This window comes from Eumetopias jubatus, unplaced genomic scaffold, assembly GCF_037043125.1.
Source record: "Eumetopias jubatus isolate StellerSeaLion01/CBP00866 unplaced genomic scaffold, mEumJub1_p1.0 scaffold_16, whole genome shotgun sequence".
Lineage (NCBI taxonomy): Eukaryota > Metazoa > Chordata > Mammalia > Carnivora > Otariidae > Eumetopias > Eumetopias jubatus.
Window position 1 is genome coordinate 89,193,608 of NW_028274822.1, and position 21,038 is coordinate 89,214,645.

Here is a 21,038-nt window from a genome sequence, read left to right on the forward strand (position 1 = left end):
CCCTCATCCTACAGTTCACTGCACATTCAGGCAACGCTACTCATGTGCCGCTGGTACCCACGTCTCAGAATACTTCTCTAAGAGTTGAAAGCCCTGTATCTTCCCTCCCACCCTCCCCAGTGTGGCTGTGGGAACACCTGTGAGCCAGTAGTGGCGTGGGGTGGTCTGTGGGCGGCCCCTGGCCTGCGTGAACCTAATCGAGCTCAGTCCATTGCCCAGGTGCTGTACGGCCCACTGCCTCGGTGGGTCAGTAGGTGTCTGATTCAACTGTAGGGGCCTGACACAGGCAGAAAATGCAGCCAGTTTTCTCCCTGTATCAAAGACCAAGAGATTCCTTCTTTGCTCTTACCTTAGGCCACCTTGGAAGAAATATTTGAATTAAACCATGTTTAATGAGCAGGAATGGAAAAGTCAATCTCTCTCTCTCTGGGAAGCAGGGTCAGGGTAAAAGGGAGTGTGGAAAGCCAGCTGTCAGAATGATAATTAAACCGAAGTAATAAGTTGGATTTCAGGAAAATTATGGGAAGGGGGGAGAATCGAGTCAAGGCGGACCGATAACCCTTTGGCGTGAAAGTGGCTGGTAGTCGCAGGGATCTGGTGTCCGTGGGTTGCTGAGAATGCCGTGCCTCGCCCTCCCACGTCCCCTCACGGGACAGGGGAGTAGAACGGGGTCTCCGACCCTGGTACAGACCGTGATATGTTCTGTTAAAACCTGGGGGCCCTCATCCGTGCCTGACGTGACTACTGGGGAGCCTTGGGTTGCCCCTCGCAGTGTCCTCCTCATACCGCTTCCTACTGTGTACGCAGCTAACCGCACGCATCCGGCATCTGGCAGCAGCAGCGTGGACATGTGTCCCGAAACCTGAGGGGAAGGGAGGGGGCAATGGGGGGCTGCTGCTTTTCCTGCACCACATTCCTGGGCACCTTGGGCCCCCACATCCCCCGGCCTTTCCAGATTGTCCCCCGAGGCGGCCCCTTGCAGCTCCATGTGCCACGATGGGGCCAGTGGCTGGGACTTGGTGGGTGAGGCAGAGAGAGAGGACCGTGATGTGCAGTATGAAGGGGAAGCACAGAGCGCTCTGAGAGACCGTGAAGCGTGGGAGGCCCGTCTCTGCAGGTGGACATCTGTGAGAACAGCTTCTAGGTGCTCCACACATTGGCCCATTTAATCCTCGCCGCAGCGCCAAGAGGTCTCCTCTTCTCAGACTGCTGGAAGCATTGTGTCAGGGGGCATTCCTGGGTCAGTGACTGCTCAGGTGAAGGCAGGAAAGAGCTCGGGGAGGACATTTGCCACAGGGAAAACTTGCAATGGGTCAGTATTGCCATATATCTCCCTTCTGTCCCCCAACTTCCCTTAGAATCTCTCGCTGGAAACGTGTGTGAAAGAGAAGGCTGGGGAGTGTAGGTCAGCGAGTCCACGCAGCAGGGCACGGGAGATAAATCTGGAAGGTAGCTTGGGGTCACACCAATGCGAACCCCAAATACTGGATGTGCTACTTCTTCTCTGCTGGCCCCACTTCCCACTCTTCTCTGCTGTGCACTTTGGGGGTTCATGCCAACGGGTCGCTTTACCTGGGCTCCCTTGCTGGCTTCTGGCTGGGCTAAGCCCGTGCTGGGCCCTGGCAGGAGACTAGAAGGCCGGCACCGGGAGGTCAGGGCACGTCGTCCTTCCTGCCTGATTCTGGCGATGGCTGCATCCCACCGGGGCTCCAGCTGTCTCTGGGGCCGCAGGAATGCTGGTTCCCCGAGAGCCCCTCAAACGCGGGTAGTCACAGCTTTGTGCTGTTGCTCATCTCTGAGTTCCCTAACATCCCTTCTCAGTTCTGTTGACCCTGATTGTGCCTCGGCAAATCAAATGTTCCTTCCGCCCAGTACTATTCCACTAAACCAGTAGGAACGGAGTCCTGCTTCCTGTGCGGACTGCTGGTAGCCCACCGGGCTACGGTGCTCAGGCTCCGCTGTGAGCAATGGCAGAAACGTCTGGGTTTGCTCATCTCTTCTGGGAACAAGGCCCCTGTCGAGGACACTGGACAGAATGGAGAGACCTTCCCCTCCTGTGTCACATGTGTGCTGATGTCACTACGTTTTGAGTAAGGCTGGGGTGAGAAGGATGTCGAGCTTTCTTTTGGTGGCAGTTCATGGCTATGTCTTGGACTTTTCATATAAGGTCCTTTAAAAAATGTAATACTTTGCTGCACTTGCTGAAGAGACTTCTCGGAACATTTAAAGTGCAAGAGGGCTGAGGGGCTGCCGGAGGCGGTGTGTTCGCTTTGATCCATCTGAGTTGGAACAGCACGGTGCCGTGCCCTCCCGAAACTGCATTGTCTTCGACTGTAGGCTCTCCGCTTTTTTGTACGATGGTGGGATGCTAGCCACTTAGCTCTGGATTTTGAAACAGAAGAAAAAATGGGAAAATGGTCTCCCTGGATTTTTCAAGACGGGCTTGTTGCATGGGGTTGGGAGATGGGTCATGGTAAGTGGTTGTCACTTAGGCATTTTAGGGAGAGTTCACAGTGGCATTGGGTCTTTTCTTCTGGAAACATCGGGCTGCCCACGGAAGAAAGTACTAGGTGTTAAGGAGAGAGGTGTCTCTGGCAGTCAATACTGATTTATGGCTCTACTGGTCTCTCCCCATCTATCAACTGAAAGATGCTTAAATGCCAGTGAAAGTCACCACAGTTGAAATGATGAGGCAGGTAAAATCATGCCACTATGGGTCATAAAACACCGCATCTCCACTTCATGAGAGACTTTAATGCTGTCATATTACATCAGTGTTTTAGTTGCAAGCAGAATGAAGCTTAAATCAGCTTCACCGACTATCCGAGGGAATGCTTTGGCTCTAGCACTGGGCCGTCCAGGGGCAAACTGGGGGCTCTGGCCGGGTCCAGGACCACCCCACGTCCCATCTCCCTCGCTCCCTGCCCCCGTCAGCCCTTTCCTGTCCTCTTTTGTTTCCTTCCTCAGACAGGTGCTCTTTACATGTGGAGAGCTTCATTCTGCCAGCTCAGAATCCCTTCCACACAGAGTGCAAGTGTTCAGTGCCCTTGACCCCTGTTTCTTTCTGTGCTCATAAAGACCCTTCTCCGTGTAGGAGCGAGGACTCTTTAGGGTGTGAACACTATAATTGATTAGTTCTCTGCTCTTTTCATAAAAGGCATTTTCTAGTCATGACCTTGGAGCCAGATCTCTACAACTTTCTCAGTGTGACCCTGCGAGCAAGTGACCCCACGTTGCTGAAGTCCTCTCATGTGTCACTTGGCAGTGACATTGCCTGTACAAGAGGGCAATGGTAAAGTCCCCTGCTCCACAGAGGGGCGCTGCTAGAGAGCACCCAGGCTCGGGGCCTGGGCTTGCAGGGAAGGTTAACCAGGCTGTGGGACTGTGACCTCTTATTTCTCTGCTTGTCTCAGCGGTTGGGACTTTTTCTTTTAATTTATGCTAATAGGGAACCGGATGGGGTTAGGTCTCTATAGCCAGGGGTGCGTGGGGGGTCCACATTGCAGCCAGTCTCTGGAGAGCTCTGCCCCTTGCTGGCATGTTGAGGTTTTGTGCAAAGGGCCTGCATCACTGATGACTGTCTCTCCAGGATGGAGCCTGGCCCGTGGAAGTGTCTGCAGGTGGACCACCGGGCTGCCGCCCAGTCCCTCTGCCTCCTGCTCATCACTCCGGCCGTGAGTTTATGCCTGTGCCTGTGTGTGTGTGTGTGAGTTCATATGCCTGTGCAGGGGTGCACGTGAGTGTGTGCATAAGTGCACGTGTGTGGGACATGTGCGCCTAACCGTAGCAAGCCTTTTACCACCTCAGAGCCTCTGCCCTTGCTGTTCCCCTTGTCTGGAATACCGATCCTCGTCCTCCACTGAAATCCCAGCTCCCAGATACCTCTTCTCAGAGAGGGCTCCTTTCATGGCTCTACCTGACGGACCCCAGCCCCACCACTTTACTGTGTTTCGTCCTCACCTCTGCCTCAGTCAGGACGGGCTAGCTGATGCTGTGAAGACACACAACCCCCAGTCTCGGTGGTTTAAAAAACAGAGGTTTGTTTCTCATTCAAACCATTTTCCCGCTGAAGTTCGGCCGGGGGAATCTGAGTGTCAGTCTCTCAAGCTGCTGGTGGTGGAGGCAGCGGGCAGCAGAGACTTGTGCTCTTGTGTGGAAAGGACACACAAAATGTGCTGGTCACAGTCAGTTACTTGGCTCCACCCAGGGTCATGTGAGCCAGAAATGCAGTCCTCTCCTGTGTCCAGAAAACGGGGAGCTGGAAATATTTAGGCAAGGTCATTAATGACAGCTACTCTCATTATTTAATACTTGCCTCATTTGTTTTCTTACTAGCTTGTTAATTGTTTCCCTCCATGAGAATATCAACTCCAGGAGAGCACGAACCTCCCCTGCCTTGTCCACCCCTGAGCCCCAGTGCCGAGAACAGAGCTTGGCATGCACAGATGCTCAAATACATTTAATCGAACGTTTGAACGAATGAGTTATAGTCCAGACCTTAGAGACCCAGGGAGAGAGTGTAAGTTTGTGAAACTCTGGCAGAGTTAGGGACTGGGTATAGACAACGGCTTCTTTTTATGTCTTCCTAGGCATGCTGACCGTGACATTCTGGGACAGTTCCAACTTTAAATGTTTGGTTCCCATTAGAAGCTCACATATTTCCAGTAACGTGCTCTCCTTCTCTGTTCAGAAAGTGTGGTCCCAGACTCCTAGCATCTCTCACGAGGGTGAATCAGCCAGGCTGCATCAGAGGAAGCAGACAAATGGTTCCCTTAAGACGGAATGGAGTTTTCAAAGAAACTGGCTTTGCAGGCACTGACCTTGAAGGTTCAGAGCTGCAGTAAGGATTTCTCTTTGCTCACATGTCAGGCCCAAGTCCCCACCTGTGCTCTGTCTCTCAGGATGCTCGAGCCCTCCCTCCCCAGTGGTGCTGGGTGCACTGGGGGCCATTCTCATGGTGCCACAGGTCAGCTAACTGAACAGCCACTACACAGCCGCTGAGCCCCTCATTAGTGCAGCATGGCTCAGCCGCCAGAACAGATGTCACCTTTCCTTCTATTGTTTTAGGCCAATTAATGGTCGCTTTTCCTCCAAGGGTCTGACCTGGTGCTCACTCACTTCGGATATCATCATTATCTGGAATCATTTTCATTCCTTGAGAACATGCACAGTGGACCCGTTTGTGAGGTTGAGATTGATGTGGGGTGAGCGCTGGGCAGGTTCAAAGTGCCGGTACATGTGAACCCCGTGTTCGCTCCTCCAGCACCTGGACAGGGAGGCGTTTCTCTGTCCTGAACCATCTTATGTGTGCATCCTGTAACGGGTAGACGAACCGCCTTGTGGGGCAAACAAGTCCAGCTTTTTACCGCTGTTCCCTGTTATTGCGTGCCTGATTCTGGTTCATACTTGCTCCTCTGGACCACATCAGTCTCTTCATCAAAGTATGGCAGGACAGGTATAGTCTAGTTCCACGTAAAGAATTTCAGGGGTGTATTCAGCAAAGGGAGAAGTCAGAGAAGTTACATGCACATAATCCTTCCTAACTGTGGTTGACTTAAGACTGAGACGTAATTACTGTAGAGTAATTGGTATGTAGGAAGGGTTTGGAAGCTGTTGTCATTAATACAATGGGCCAAGTAAGGGATGGCATGGGATCATTGGATTTTAATTAATTGGTGACGGGAGAATTCCTGGTTCCTGAAGGAGAACTCCTCATTTAGGGAAATTTACACACTTCGGGATTACAGGAGCCTGCAAATCACTTCCATTGAATTTCTGCCCAGCTGACATTTATTGAAAAGCCGCCAGGTAAATTGAAGGTTGCAAGAAGTCTAATCTGATTTTTGACCCAAGTGGTGTTCAGAATGTCAATGTATTTGTGGACTTCTTTTAACTCTACTCAATTTCAGGGTTAATGAGGTTAGAGACTCTGTTTTTTGTTTTTTTTGTTTGTTTTTTTTTTAATACCCTAGGGTGTCTGTATGTCTGTTTGTCTGTCTCCCTTGTCTTTAATTTTTTTTGTTTCCTCTTGTGGTGTTGAAATCATTCCTGGTGATTTGGAGGTGCCATGAACTTTGGGAATGTCTGAATCAAGGGTAAATATTTTACTTTCTTGGAGAAAGCTGATAATCTTTATCATTTGTGATACTCCTTGGAAAAATGGTTCTCGTACTCCTTCCTTACTTATTATTGAGCCCATTGTAACAGTGCCTGCCTTCGAAACATTAGCACTGGATACAAGATGAATATATTCTAGAGGTCTACTCTACAACACCGAGCTTGGAGTTAACAATACTGTATTGTGCACTTGAAATTTGCTAGAGGTAGATCTCATGTTAAATGTTCTTACCACAAATACGCCTGGGTGGCTCAGTTGGTTAAGCAACTGCCTTCGGCTCAGGTCATGATCCTGGAGTCCCGGGATCGAGTCCCACGTCGGGCTCCCTGCTCGGCGAGGGGCCTGCTTCTCCCTCTAACCCTCCCCCCTCTCATGTACTCTTTCTCCCTCTCTCATTCTCACCATCTCAAAAATAAATACATAAATCTTTTAAAAAAGTGTTCTTACCACAATGAGAAAAATTAGCATCGATGAGTCCCAGCCCAGTGATGGCTTAGGAGTCACTGTCGTGTTAATATTCTTACAGTGGACAGCTACGGACTGGAGATAACGCAGAAACAGCTGTCTAAAGGATGCCGAGAATGACCTAAAGAAGCAGACACTTGGAAACAGGGAAGAGCATTGTAGGAATTTCCCATTTTATGACTTAGAGACTGATGGAAGTCCCCTTGCAGGGAAGTTGACTCTCAGACAGTCCTGCCTTTCCCCATGCTGTTATGGAGGACAAAGAAGACGCCATAGATGAACATCCACATTGAGAAGGGGAGTGGGAAATGGGTGGATAGGCCTAGCCAGGGATGGACAGGAGTGACCTCATGCACAAGGACCATAATGTACACACACGTGTGCTCATACATGTACCCTCTGAGGATGCCATAGAAATACGGTGTTGAAGCATGAACTCTGAGGTTCACAGCTCATTCATTCGTTCATTCATGACATATTTATAGAGGGCCTCCTATGGGCCAGGTGCTGTTCTAGGTCTTGGAGGTATTGCAGGGAACATAAAGAAAAATCCCTGCCCCCACAGAGTTTACAGTCTAGGAGACCGAAACAGCCCATAGACAAGGCTAGTAAATAAAATACAGTAAGTTTGTGGTGTTAAGTGCTATGCAGCAAAAACAGGGTAGGGTGCTAGGGATTGCCAGTGTGGGAGATGGGTCTTTCTGCAGGGCCACCAAAGAGGACCTCGCTCGGGAGATGACATTTAAGGCAGGTCCTGAAGGTGAGGGGTGTGCCGTCCAGCTGTCACGGGTTGGAGTGGCCCAGGGAGAAGGGGGAGTCGCTGCAGTCTCGTGCCTGGTGTAGCAGGGGCCATTGTGGCTCGAGCAGAGTGAGCAAGGGGACAGCAGAGTGTCAGGGAGGTAGCAGGTACTGGGGCGAGAGTTCCGGGCTGTGCAGGGCCTTATGGATCTTTGTAAGGACCTGCGCTTTTATGGGAATGAGATGAGCATTCCTGGAGGATTTTGACTGGGAGAGTGAAAATAGCTGACTTCTGTTTGGACAGAAGAGCCCTGGCCGCTGCGTTGGGCAGTATGGTGGTGGGACCATGTGGAAGGAGTGGACCCGGGAGGGTGAAGGCATTAAAGATGTTTGTGTCCCATCTAGAACTGGCGGGCTTTCCGGACAGACTGGATGTGGGCTACCGAGGAAAGAGGAGCTCAGGATGAACGAGGTGTCGGTCTGAGCGACAGGGAGGGTGGAAGGGGGGAGCGCACACGGTGGGAAGGTGGGGGTGGTGAGGGGCAGGAGTTCGGCATCAAGTCTGAGATGTCTGTTGGACACACGACTGGAGCTGTCCAATAGGCAGTTGGATGAAATAGTCTCGAATTTGGGAGAAAAGTCCAAGCTGTAGGTAAAACTTCATGATTCTTATACCTTAAAACCCCACCCCTTGGTCTGTGAGCAGTGAATTCCCCTGGCGCTTACAGTCAGATGTCTGTGGCCTTTAAATACTGCTCTTGGTGAATGTGAGCATTCCTCTGATCGGCCCAGCTCCGGCCAGATCTTTGCTAGGTCACCACAAACACAGCCCTGGTCAGCTCATTGTTGTGGTCCCTGTAACGGAGAGCCAGGCATAATCCTTTGTGCAGGATGTTGCTCCTCTTTCTCAGCAGGGAAAACACCAGGACCAGGAATAAATTGGCGCTGATTTCAGCTGCCAGCTGGCCCCTGGTGACCAAGGTGGCCTGCAGGGTACCCGATTTGTAGATGCCCTTCACGGCCACCTGGAAGAACCCAGCTAACCAGCGTGTATAGGGCATGACCCCGGGACCCTGGCCTCATTAGTAGCTGCTCTCACTTGGAGGAGCCAACCCGCCCGTTAGGCAAGCAAGAATCCCCATTTAATGAGGCCCTTCCCAGTACAGGTGCACAATAATCCTGGGCCACACGGCAGGAGGAAGGTTTCCACTCAGAAGCAGACTCTTTGAAAAGTAACTAGACTTTCTTTATTATTTCTTTCTTTCTTTCTTTTTTTTTTTTGTAACTAGATTTTCTGAGTGTGGTTCTGCTCTTCACTTCCCCACTGTAAGCGTAACTGGGCCTGGCATAGAGCTGGGGACATTGTTATCTCTCAGTAATGTGCAGGCACAGGGAACCGACTCATTACACTCAGCGTCTCGTGCATGGACTCTGGAGGCAGACCGTGGCCAGTCCAGGAGGCTCTCCACCCGTCCCGCTGTGTGGTGTGCTTCAGCCGGGTTTTTCCCTGTGCTGGCACCAGGAATACGGCCCACTGCATCCCTTCTGGGCGTGCAGGCCGATTGCCCTTGCTGGCTGGTCCCCATGGCCGGATGGTGGCCGGATGGTGGCCGGATGGTGACTGGTTCTGGCCTCACTTCCTGGTGGGGCTTCCGTTGTCAGGGAGGAGAAATGCCAGATCTCTCGCTTCCCTTTGGGTCAGAGAGCAGCGCTCTAGAGGCAGAACGGAGGGTTGAGTGTGCACCATGTGTGTAAGAGCGAGGCAGAGCCTCGCACTGGTTCATGCTCGCAGACCCACAGCCGTCTCTGGGGGGCCGGTAAGAAAACAAACAATGACTGGTTGGCAGGGGGGAGAGGGGCTGGGGGTCTGGAGGGCAGCAGTGGAAGGAGGACGTTTCACTGTTGCCTTCTTTGTATTTTCAGAGTTTGGAATCCCAGGAATGTATTATTTATTCAAAAATTAACATGTTTATTAATAATGTTAATTTTTAATAAATAACGTCTAATAATATGGGGGGCCCCTGGGTGGCTCAGTCGGTTAAGCATCCAACTCTTGATTTCGGCTCAGGTCCTGATCTCAGGGTCGTGGGTTCGGGCCCCACGTTGGGCTCCATGCTGGGCTTGGAGCCTACTTAAAAAAATAATAATGATGATAAATTAGCATTATGATTCCCAACTCCATATTTTGGTGCAGCTGAGAACATCTTGGGAACACAGAGGAGAGCTAACATGACCCAAAGCCAGGCCCCGTGCACAGGCCAGAGCCCCCTGGTGCTTTCTCTCACGCCAGTCAGCGTGGCTTTGCCTCTCCTCTTTAGGGGGACCTGATGGCAGTGGATTCCATGCGTCATTTTCTATAACAAGAGTTTCCCTCAAGGTTGGCAATAGGAGGGAACAGAGGGGCTGACTTGGAAAAGTTGTATCTCGGAAGTCGGTGTGAGAGATGGTTTCTGGGTCGGCATTTCCTGAAAGGGTTTGGGGGCTGTTGTCAGCAAGATAGAGGCAGAGGGAAGAAAGAAAGTAATTGTGGCAATTGTCTTAGCTGTCTTCGGGGTTGTCGTGGTGCTGCTGATGAAATCAAATAAGCTGGCAGTGAGGGTGAATGTTGGTGGGAGAAATAGTCCTGGGTTTGGTGGCTGAGAAAGTGGGGGTGCCTGAGTGTTCCCTCGTTCCCGGGATTCATTGCTTCCAGCTCTGGGAAAATGCTGGTAAGCAAACCTTGGCTCCCTCATACTGGCCTGCGAGGGACTTTAAAATATTTAAAAAGAGAAAAAGGAGATTATATAGTTTCCTTTTCCTGGGGTTGGGAAGTGGGGCCACAGGTGGGCCACCTTCTCACGAGCTGATTTAGGAGGCAGATGGAGAGTGTCCTGGCTGGCTGCCAGCAGGAATGTGGATTTGAGAGTCAAACAAAAGGAGAAGAAACCAAATGAGAGAGAGAGGGAGAGATTGAGAGAGAGAGTTGAGGATGGCAGCTTTCTATTTTTAAACAAATGTTTATTTTTAAATAAAATGTTCCTCGATTAGACAATTCAGATTAGACATAGGGACAACACTATAACACACCCTCATTGTCCCACCCCCAGCTTCTTTTTTTCTTACTACCTAGCTTTATTTTCATCACATTTTAAAAGCACTAAATATTACATATCTAATCGGAGTCTTAACGTGCCTCCTGCTGGTTTCATTCTCTCTCTTCTCTGAGGTGGGCGTTATCCTCACCGTGCACGTTTTTATGGTTTTTAAAACAAACTATGTAGAGAATGGTTGCCCACGTGCTTACCATTTTTATACAAAGTACTAGGCCGTACAGATCCTTTCACAACTTGATTTTTTCCTTTTTTTTACTTAAGAAAATTAGGATATATTTAACATACTATAAAATGCATACTTTAAAAGTATACAATCCAGTGGTTTTTTAGTAGATTCATAAAATTGTGGAATCCTCCCCACTACCTAATTTCAGAACATTTTCTTCAGCCCCAAAAGAAGCTTCGTACCCCCTGGCCATCAGCTCCCATTGGACAGTTGGATTGTTTTCACGTTTCGGCTATTCTGGAGAATGCTACAGTGAACATTTGTGTACAACTTGTTTGTGGACACTGTGAACTTTTTCTGTGCCAAGTTGGGAATTTTCTAGAAGGATTTCACATTCCTAGGAAGCGCTCCTCACCCAGTTGAGGTCAGATTTCACTGCTGAGTCCAGAGCCATGGCTAGGGGCTGGGTGTCAGGATAATACCACGGCAGGCGGGCGGGGGGGAGACACGTTCCCAGGAGGAGGGGGAATCATGGGTGAGCGGGAAACACAGCTCATCAGGTGTTTACTAGAAGGTCAAAAACAAAATGTGTTTTCTCAGAGATCACAAATATCTACAGGGACCTGAGGGATACCGTAAATGAATAACGTGGTCTGTTGGAGAGTTTCAGCCCCGTCGGTGGGGACAGCATTCTGTGGCTGAGTGTTGCCACATGGGGACGTGGGGTGGTAGTGCTTGGTCTCCCCATTTTCCCGAAGAAGCCAGAAATCCCATTTCTTTGGGGGGAGTGTATGTGTGCATTCTCTGCATTTAAAAATATTGACAGCTAGTTCAAATTTTCTAAAAACACGGTAGTGGGGGCAGTTAATGAAGTATGGCTCTGGCCACGTGCAGCCCAGTGGACCACGCCGTAACCTCTGGGCTTTCTACTGAGCTTTTCCTAGTCAACCAGAAAAGTAATAAAGGGACCTCAACTCTTGGACTATTCCCATTTGAACATCGTCTCAGAATTTTTTTCCAAGTTCTATATAAAAATTTGATGATGGGAAGTCAGGAAATGAAACCAATGAGGAGAGAATGTTTTGAGTCCGAAAGATTGTAAGTCCCTGCTCGAGACTCATGGCTGTTAAATATTTTTAGACCTTCAACTGCCAACCGCTGCCCGACTCATCAACCTGAAACGTTCTTCCCACAGCAAGCTCAGGCAGTGCTGCCTTTGACGAAACAGAAATGAGGAGATAGTGCCTGGATTTTTTGGAATTGCAGAAGGAGATGATTTATTCATGCCAGATTCTGAGAGCTGGCCATTAGATCATGATGAAAAGAGCTGCATGACAGGCAGAGAGATGGACTACAGAGCCTCTGCCCTGTTGATGGGACTGAGGAGCAGCGATTGCTTCTTTCCTCCCTGGGAGGATTGATGTGGGGGCCGTCAGGGAGTAGGAAGCATGCCCAGAGGGAAAAGGGTGTGATGAGCAACCCCAAGCAGTGGGGCTGTAGCAGTTGCTCGTCTAATTAACCTGTTGTTCAAAGATCAGCCTGAGTCCAGCCTCCTCCAGGAAGCCTTCCCTGACTTGCCAATCTGTCTTCTCCTAACATCTGGTCTCGGGGTTCACTAAGCACATGTTCCTCTGAGATCTCGTTCCAACTGTTGTTGGATATTCGCTGGTACTGAATGAGTAATGTCCCAGGCAGGGTTCTAAGTGCTGGGGACACAATAATGAGCAAAGCAGGCAAAGATCCCACATTCATAGGAGTGTGTATGTGTGCGTGTGCAAGAGAGAGAGAGAGAGAGAGAGAGAGAGAAGGAATCAACATAACCAATCAGTCAACTAGTCACTTAGATCACTTAGTATGCGAAAATATAAAAGCTATAGAAGACATAGAGCTGGCTAATGGGGTCAGAACTGTAGGCACGGGGGATGGAGCTTTAGATGGTGTGGTCAGAAGAGGCTTTACTGAGCAGGTGGTATTTGAACAAAGACTGAATGGTTCTTTTGCATTTAGCACCTTGTGTTCATGCTGAATGGTTTGGGATAAACTTTTCCCATGATTTTTTTAAAAGCTTAAAATAGATTTACTCATTTATTCAACAAACATTTGCTGAAGATCTGTTTGGCTTCTATTCGTCCTTTGGGTCTCAGCTCAAATGTCAGTTCCTTACAGGGGCAGGCCCTGAACACCTTTCATTGTCTTCTGTTGTAATATATATTCTAGTTTAAAATAAAAATGGACTATTTTAAAATTGTATTTAAAAATTTTTAATTGAAAATATTTAGGCTTTTAAAAAGAAATTTAATTCTATTTAATTTTTAGGATAGCATCTTTCATGACCAGGACTTACCTAATATTTACCTGATTAGCAAGACAGGGCTACCAATGAATTCTCAGTGCCTCACACATAATATGTGCTTAATAAATGTCCCTGCATAAATGAATGTACTAGGGACCACAGTGACTGTAGTGTTATAATAGGCTTTGGCCTTTGAAGAATTAGGTTCATACCATCCAGCAGTCATGTTCCTTGGTATTTTGCTCAAAGGAGTTGAAAGCTTATGTCCACCAAGATGTCCTTCAGCAGGTGAGTGATTAAATAAACTGTGGTCCATCAGACAATGGAGTGTTATTCAGCACTAAAAAGGAGTAAGCTGTCAGGCCAAAACAGACCTGGAAGAACCTCACATACATATTACTAAGTGAAAGAGGCCAGTCTGAAGAGGCTGCACACCACACCATAGGATTCCAGTGATAGGATATTCTGGAAAAGGCAAAACTTTGGAGACAGTAAAAGATTGGTTGCCAGGGATTGGGCAGAGGAGGGATGGATAGGCAGAGCAGAGAGGATTTTTTGGATGGCGAGAATACTCTGTAGGGCACCGTAATGGTGGATCCATGTCATCGTGCCTCTACTGGGGCATTTGCTCAATGTGATCATGGGTCTGTATGTACCTTGCCTTTTGGTCGTTTAAAAACATAATGCCGGAGAAGGGCTCTTAAGACAGAGACCCTGACAGAGGTCAGCCTCTCTCACTCCATTTCTAGAAAAGCTCATGTGGGGAAAGCTTCAGCATCTCAGCCTGGCAGCGCAGAACCATCTAGAAGTTTGTGGGGGTTGGGGGGTAATAGTCGACGTAAATGGCACAACTTGCTGGAGGAGAGTTCAAAGTTTTGAACCCCCTCCCCCCCTTCTCTTATTCCTCCCTCCCTTCCTCCTCCCCTCTCCCTGTCTCCTTCCCTCCCTCCCCCAAACAGCCATTATTGTCATCATGGGTTATATGCTGATAAATGGCTGGATGTGGCTCTTGGGGACAAGCTGCTGGGTTGGGTCCCCCATACCCCTCCTCTGCCCCCATCTCTCCTTTTCCTTCCTGCTGGCCTGTCTGAGCTGCAACTACACTGTGCATTCAAAAGCTGCCTCAGCTCCACCCCAGGGGTCCCAGGGTCCCAGGGAAGAGGCTCCCAGGTTTACTAGAGGGGAAGCTTCCATGGGAAACAGGGCTTTGGGAACCAAGTCCTTCTGGGAGGGTGCTGTGTGCTCAGTCTCGGGGGGAGAAGCAGCCAAGCAGCGTTTCCTGCCTGACCGCTCCGAACACATGCACACGCACACACACATGTACACACATGCAGGCACGCACACGCACATACATACATCACACATCACACACACATGCACACACATATACGCACACACACATGCACATGCACGCACACACATGCATGCTCACATGCACACACATCACACACGCGTGTGCACACACACGCACATGCACATGCATGCTCACATGTACACACATGCACACTCAATACATGCACACACACACACATCACACACACATATGCACGTGCACGCACACACACATACATGCTCACATGCACACACACATTTCTCCACCCCAGGGAAAAATATCTAATGAATATCTCATGGCCAGAATGCTGATCTGGATTCCTCAAAGGCAGTTGGTAATTATTAAATTGAGAGGATCATGAAGCACTTTCCTAAATTTGAAAGGCTTATCAAGGATAGATCAGGAACAGGTAAATTTAATAATTATAAACCCATTTCCATAGAAATGGACTTATTTGCAAGCATACCAGCTGCCTGAAAATAAAAGACCCCCTTCCTCCGGTTTGAGGGAAATGACTTAGAATAAACACTTGTTTATAAAAGTGACTCAGAGTTGGTCATTATTCTGTTTGTAGTTGGACTTGGGCAGATTCCTGCCGCTGATTCAGCTCATGGGCTGGACAGTCAAGAGAGGGGCAGGAGGGGCCCAGGAAGGGAGAAGGGGGCTGGCCTTCTCACACAGACCCTGGCCCCTCTGCCCAAAGACCGGCTGCTTCTGTACGCCCAAGACCAGAGTGCAGATTTAGCAGGATTAAATTGCCGAGAACACAGACAGTTATGCTCCTTTTCTTCTCTTGGTGGGGGGGGTGGGCGGGGGTCTCACTTTCTTGGCATTTGCCTTGCTGAGGTCTACTGAATGCTGAGAACCCAGGAGGTATTAAAGCAGCTCCCAAGTAATGGTTCCAAGCACGGTGCAGCCCAAAGAGGAATCGAAGATCTGGTCCAATAGGACCGAGTGTCTCCTGACTCAACAGATGGAGAAGTGAGGACTTGCTGTGGACCAGAGAGGAGACCAGGCTGGCAGAGCAATGGGGGTGGCTGAAGCGAGGGCTTCAGTCCCTAAGACCCTGAAATCCCTTTGGCAACTCAGAATCAGCCATTAGCTTCCCCTTGCTCTGCCTTCTCACCAAAGATGCCCAGGTAAACTGGAGCCCCCTGGGGGGGGGTCCTCCTGTGTGCCCACTGTCGTCCTTCTCATGAAGCGAGCGATCTTTATGCCGTACACGCTGTCTTCCCCGTGCAGAACACCGTGACGAGTAGATACTTGAGGAATCAGAGCTCCCATGTTCCACACCCAGATTAAGCTCAGCTGGGACACCCGGCTATGTCATTTTAATAAATTTATGTTTCAATTTGAATAGCTATTTCTGGCTAGTGGCCACAGTATTGGACAGAGCAACATCAGAGAGTTTCTTAACACCGTGGCTGCATGGAAAAGGGTTGGACACAACCAATTCTATATGGAGTCTAGGGTGGTTCTGATTTGGGTGGAATTCTGTATTGAGCAGGTCATTTCTGTCAATACTGTTACTACGTCTGAACCTTGCCTCTGGTACCTCTTGGATGCTTCTAACCATCCAGGTGTGGTTTTCACCCTCTTAAGTCCGCAGGTGGGAAGGGAGCTGTCCATGGTAGGAGATTTCTGGTGGGCAAGCAGCAAGTCCAGGTTCATTTTCAAAACTCTTCTGCAGAACCTGCCCACACCCTGAAAGACAGGTCAGAGGCTTCCAAGCCCATTTTAGTCCAGGCAGGGCCACAGGCAGTAAAGGAATAGGTTGGTTGGTGTGACTCAGGCCTTGCAGAACCATGAATCGGTCACTCTGCTGTCAGATTCCTTGGCTGGGGCTAAAGCTAGCATCAGGGTGATGGAAAAGGCTACACAACAGGAGTCCTTCACAAACACTGTGCTGCATGGCTTCTGTTTTAACTCTCTGTTCAGCGACTTCTGCTGTTGGTACAATAGTCGGCCTACAATTTACAACATCCCTGTCAATGACAAGATGCTCCCTGTGTACAAAAATATTGAGAATGATGCTAGTCTTTTTCACGTTTATGTGTCCCATCCACCTTCTCCCCCTCTTCCAAACACTTAGGCAGTGCTGCCACTCCATGAATTAAGGCTGGTGGATTCTTACATCTCATCCCATTTCAGGGTCATGAAATGAGGAATCACTGTAGCATCTTATGTGTCGCTCATAGTTTTGTAGTGAACCAGGGAATTACGGAGTCCTTCCCATGCTTGGTCTCATCATGGTCCCACTAGCCTGTGAGGTCACCACTGTTCTCCCCAAATCCTAAAACTCAGAGTTTGAACCACTGGTCCATAGACACACAGCTAAGTAAATGTGGAGGTAACCAGAGTCCAGGGTGTGCCTCAGGAACGGAGTGATGGTAGCACCAGACAAGAGGCTCAGGGCCACTTGCTGTGGGCACACATGGGAGTGGGGAGAGCTGTCTGACCTGCTTGTTCAAGGAAGAATGGTCTGTTTCCCACTGAGCCCTGCAGATGGGCTGCCCACCCATTTGGAGTTGTGGGTCACTGATGGACAGCCCACGAATTAGGCTCTGTCGACACTGCCATGTACTCTGTTGAAGTTGGCAACCACTCTTTCCATTGGCAAGGAGGAATGTGGCAATTTATCTCAGACTACTGAGTCTCAGGTTTTAAATTGCACTTCAACATGTGTTTGTTTTCCAGGGCAAATGGCTCCTTCTATGAGATCTTGCAAGTAGACTTTGGGATCGACAACAGCAGTGGCCTGGCCGGGGCCCAGCCCATCACCTGGCAGGTGGAGTATCCAGTGGAGGACTCTATGAGCGAACTGGCCGTCTCTGAGATCTTCGTCAGCCAGACATCCTTTGTGGGCATCGTCCCTCTTGTAATGGTGAGAAATCTGAGCTTCAGAAGAGGGTCACCAAGTGGTTTTCTTGGAGTGCTTTTAATGTTCAAAGAAACATGAAGTGTTTTATAATCTGTTATTTTTTATGCACTTGAGAATGTTTAAGCAAGGGAAATACACTCAGATTACTTTTTGTTTACCTGCTTTCTATAATGCCTTTTTGGAAACGATTTGGGGTCCACAGCAAATCTCTTCTCCTTTGTGGATATTGGTGAACATTTCCTGGGGGCTCCTGTTCTTTATGGTCTGAATCTGGGCCCACATCAAGACCAAGTGCTGCACTGAGTGGAATGCACCAGGGGTGTGTGTGGGGACAGCGCTCTGCATGCTTCACCGGGCAGTTCCCAGCTAGCGTGTGGATGGGCAAGGTGAAAAATGCGATGGACTGAGGCAGCCTTGTTGGGAACTGACCAGCTGGGCCTGCATAAGGTCCCAGAGTCCATAAAACCACTTCCGTTTCTGTTCCTGGCCTGGAGGTGACCAGATTTTTCCTCTGAGCTTGGTTGAAGCTCCATTCACGACCAGGCTCAGGGGCCACATCTGAGAACAGGGTTATGCTTGAGGTTCCAGAATGTAAAAAGGACAGTGCTGGTGATCCACAGGGATTATCAATCCCTGGGAGCACCACATTCCTAATACCTTTCCCACGCTGGAAATGTTCAGTGGAACAGGAATTATTCTGCATTACTTCGGCCTTCCTCTCTGGGACCAAAGTGTAGCGGTCAGCACCCAGATATTCTAGGGAAGTCTGTGGGTGCTTCTATCAGCCGTACTCAAGTAGGATACCAGAGTTAAGATCCTTGCAAACGAAACCCCACACCTAACAATGAAGTCTGCAATTCGCCTATCTGTGTTCTTACTCTTGTCTATGCCTGAAACACACTTTCCCCATGTGTCCCCATGCCTGGCTCCTCCCTTCACCTTGACTGTTAAGAGATGCCCCCTCCCCTGGCCACGTTGGCCAGAACTGGCTCTCTGCCTGCCCCCCCCAGCTGTACATGCCACCGCCCTGTTTCATCTTTCGTAGATGTTATTGGTGCAGGGCTCACCATCCATCTCCTCCCTACAAGGTGAGATCCGTGAGGGTAGGATTGATTCTGGTCAGTTGGGTCCACATCTGTGATCCCAGCACCTAGAACAGTGCCTGGGACAGTTACTATATGCTGTGAATGTCAGCAAATGAATGAACCCCTTGCTTTAATCCGAGCTACTGGGCTCATCTAATTCTTGAAAGTTAGCCTGACGGAGTTTACCCACATCAGCAGCAATCTGCATTTTGGGTTTGGTGCAGCCACAGTCAGCAGGAAATGGCCCTGTTAAAGGGCAGAGATGGATGGATGTGGATTTTAAGGCAGAAAGAGACTGTTCTGATCCTCCAGATCAACCTCAATCTGGCTGAGACTGGCTTGCGTCTTTACTCTGAGTCCTTACACTGTTGCTCTGTGCTTAGTGTGCAGCACCCGATTCACTGGGGATTCTGTAGCCTCCTGTCGCTTCTGAGGCCGGAATTCCAAGGGAGAATGTCAGGCCCTCCTCGGATGGGCAGGTGCCAGTTCTGGGAGGAGCAGGAAAGGAGGCGGAACCGGGACGGGGTATAGACCCGTGGCTGGCCAAGTGCAGCACCCCGCAGACCAACTCCAGCCTGCTGGATCAGACACAGCCGTGGCCGGGCTTATGGATTGGCTATGCTGCTTTAACGCTGTCATGGCGCATTCCACGTCTGCCATCGTGTGGCCTTGGCCCCACTTTAGTTTTAGCATCTCGCCCGCTCTAAGTCCCCTTCTGAAGAGAGCGCCTGGCAGTGGGGACAGTCATTTGGCTGTCACTGGGCTTCAGGGCTGTGCTGGTTGTCTTGTGACACCTCAGAGAGGTGACATCCTCTCTCACGGCCCCGGGCCGAGTGGGCTGTCCCTCCCAGGGTGAGGGCTCGTAGTGGGGACAGCACGGAGTCGGGGGGAGGGTTAGGAAGGAAGAGTCTGGCAGAGCAGGAAAAGCAGGCATTTGGAATGTGGTCCTAGATCAGGGGTTGGCTTGGACGGTCTCTCTGCAGGGGCCGGTGCTTCCTGGTGGGGCGTCTGTGCTCCTGTGTCTCACTGACAGGCGCCTGGGCACAGCGCGGGGTGTGGAGTCCCACGGGTGCTGGCGTGCTCGCCGCATCCGGAGGCTTCTCTGCTGCCCTCCCTCAGCCACTGCCATTCCATCCCCTCAGGGGCCGTGCCCGCGCCTTGCCGCTCCAGGGAGGCTGGGTCTATGTGTGTGGTGCATGAGGCATGGCTCTGACCACTGACGCCGCCCGGCGCTCCCCTTCTGGCTGATCTTTACTTAGGGATGGTTTCCCGCATTGGGCTTTAATTCCTCTTGGCAGGAGAACGCCGGGGTTGGATGGTTGAGTGGTGTTGGGTGTCACCATCTATCTCTTGGATCATTGTGAAGAGTGGCCCTGAAGTGACCCCAGGGACCAGAGCTATTCCGTGAAGTTTGCCGTGGGACCGAAGTTGGTAGTTTCTCTTTCGATCAGTTGGTTCAGCCGCACTCCCCGGACCCACAGCTGCCAAGGGGAGAGTTCTGCGTGCCGTGCCTAGCAGGGGGTACCTTCTAGGTGCTTCTTCCTTTTCCCTCCCCTTCCCCCCTCCTCCTTTCCCCTTCTCCTCCCTTTCCTCCTTCCCTCCCCATTCCTTCCCTCCTTCCTCCTCCCCTCCCTCCCCTCCTCCCCTTCCTCCTGCCCTCCCCATTCCTTCCCTCCTTCCTCTCCTCCCCCCCTTCTTCACCTCCTTTCTTCCTTCTCAGTGGCAACTAACTCTGGACAACTTCTGCACGATGTAAGGGTGCTCCATGGCTTGTGCACAGAACATCCACAAATGGGCTTGTTGTTGTATCAGTTTGTACCCAGAAGCAGAAACCGCTTTAGTAGTGAGAGCAGAGTGATGTAAGCCCAGGCACGCAGCTACACAGGAATTAGAATGGATGAGAAGCCAGACACAACAGAAGAGTCGGGAACCCTGGCCAGAACAAGAGTCCACTGGACCTGGGGCTGGAGCAGGAGGAGGTGTTCCCGGGAACCAGGGCTGGGTCACCTGAGCAGCCAGAACCCAGCAGGGAATGCATCCGAAGCCACACGGGCTCTGGTTGATGCTGTCGTCTTGCTGGTTTTATTGCACAACACGACTCTGTTGTCCCAAAGCGTGTCCTGTTCTTCAGAATCTTGTGCATTTGGAGCACAGCCACACTGAGTCCCGGGCCTGCCCAGAATGGTCCACTTGGCTGGTTTCTGGTCTCTTTTCTCCTTAAAAGTCAACTCGAGAGGCCTCTCCTGGCCACTCAGGCAAAATTAGTTCTGTCCTCCTTATGTTCTTGCTCACCTGCCTCTTGTAGATCATACCACTGTCTGCAGTTCATGCTTATTTATGTGATTGTGCATGTCTGTCTCAGTCTGGCTCCTATCATGAGAAAGCACTGAACCGGAGAAAGTTTAATATAAAGGGTTATTAATTATAACAGAGACTGGAATGACAAGGGATTGCTTGGTAAGAATTGAAGAGAACTCTGAAGAATGTCCGAATGGCAGCCATCAGGAGCATCCACTGCCCCAGGGCTGAGCTAGAGTGCTCAAGGAACAGCAACCCCCCCCCCCCCCGAGATCCAGCCCTTGTTGGAGAGGGTGTGGTCCCAGCTCATCGAACGTGGAGAAGTTGCCGAGGTAGCATGCCGGCAGAACTTGCTAGAATTCTGAAGACTGCTCTTTACAGAGAGGTGTCTCATCAGAGGCATCGGAAGCACCAAACCACTCAAGGTGGCTGCTGGGTAGAGCTGCCGGGTGCTGCGGGAGCTGGACCTGAGGGGGGCTACCAGTGCTGCAGAAATCACAGCACGTGCACGGCGGCAGCCTGCAGACAGAGTGCACCAGAGTCCCAAGGCAAGCCCTTCCCCTCAGAAA

The 21,038-nt window shown here is 50.3% G+C and overlaps 1 protein-coding gene across 1 annotated transcript in view; it reads left to right on the forward strand.

Moving 5' to 3' along the window:
- TMEM132B (transmembrane protein 132B) overlaps positions 1–21,038 on the forward strand; it is a 221,093-nt gene that overhangs the window by 112,654 nt on the left and 87,401 nt on the right. The window contains exon 3 of the mRNA XM_088019419.1: positions 16,903–17,089. Within this exon, the coding sequence (XP_087875545.1) occupies positions 16,903–17,089 (187 nt within the window). The remainder of the gene's footprint in view (positions 1–16,902; positions 17,090–21,038) is intronic.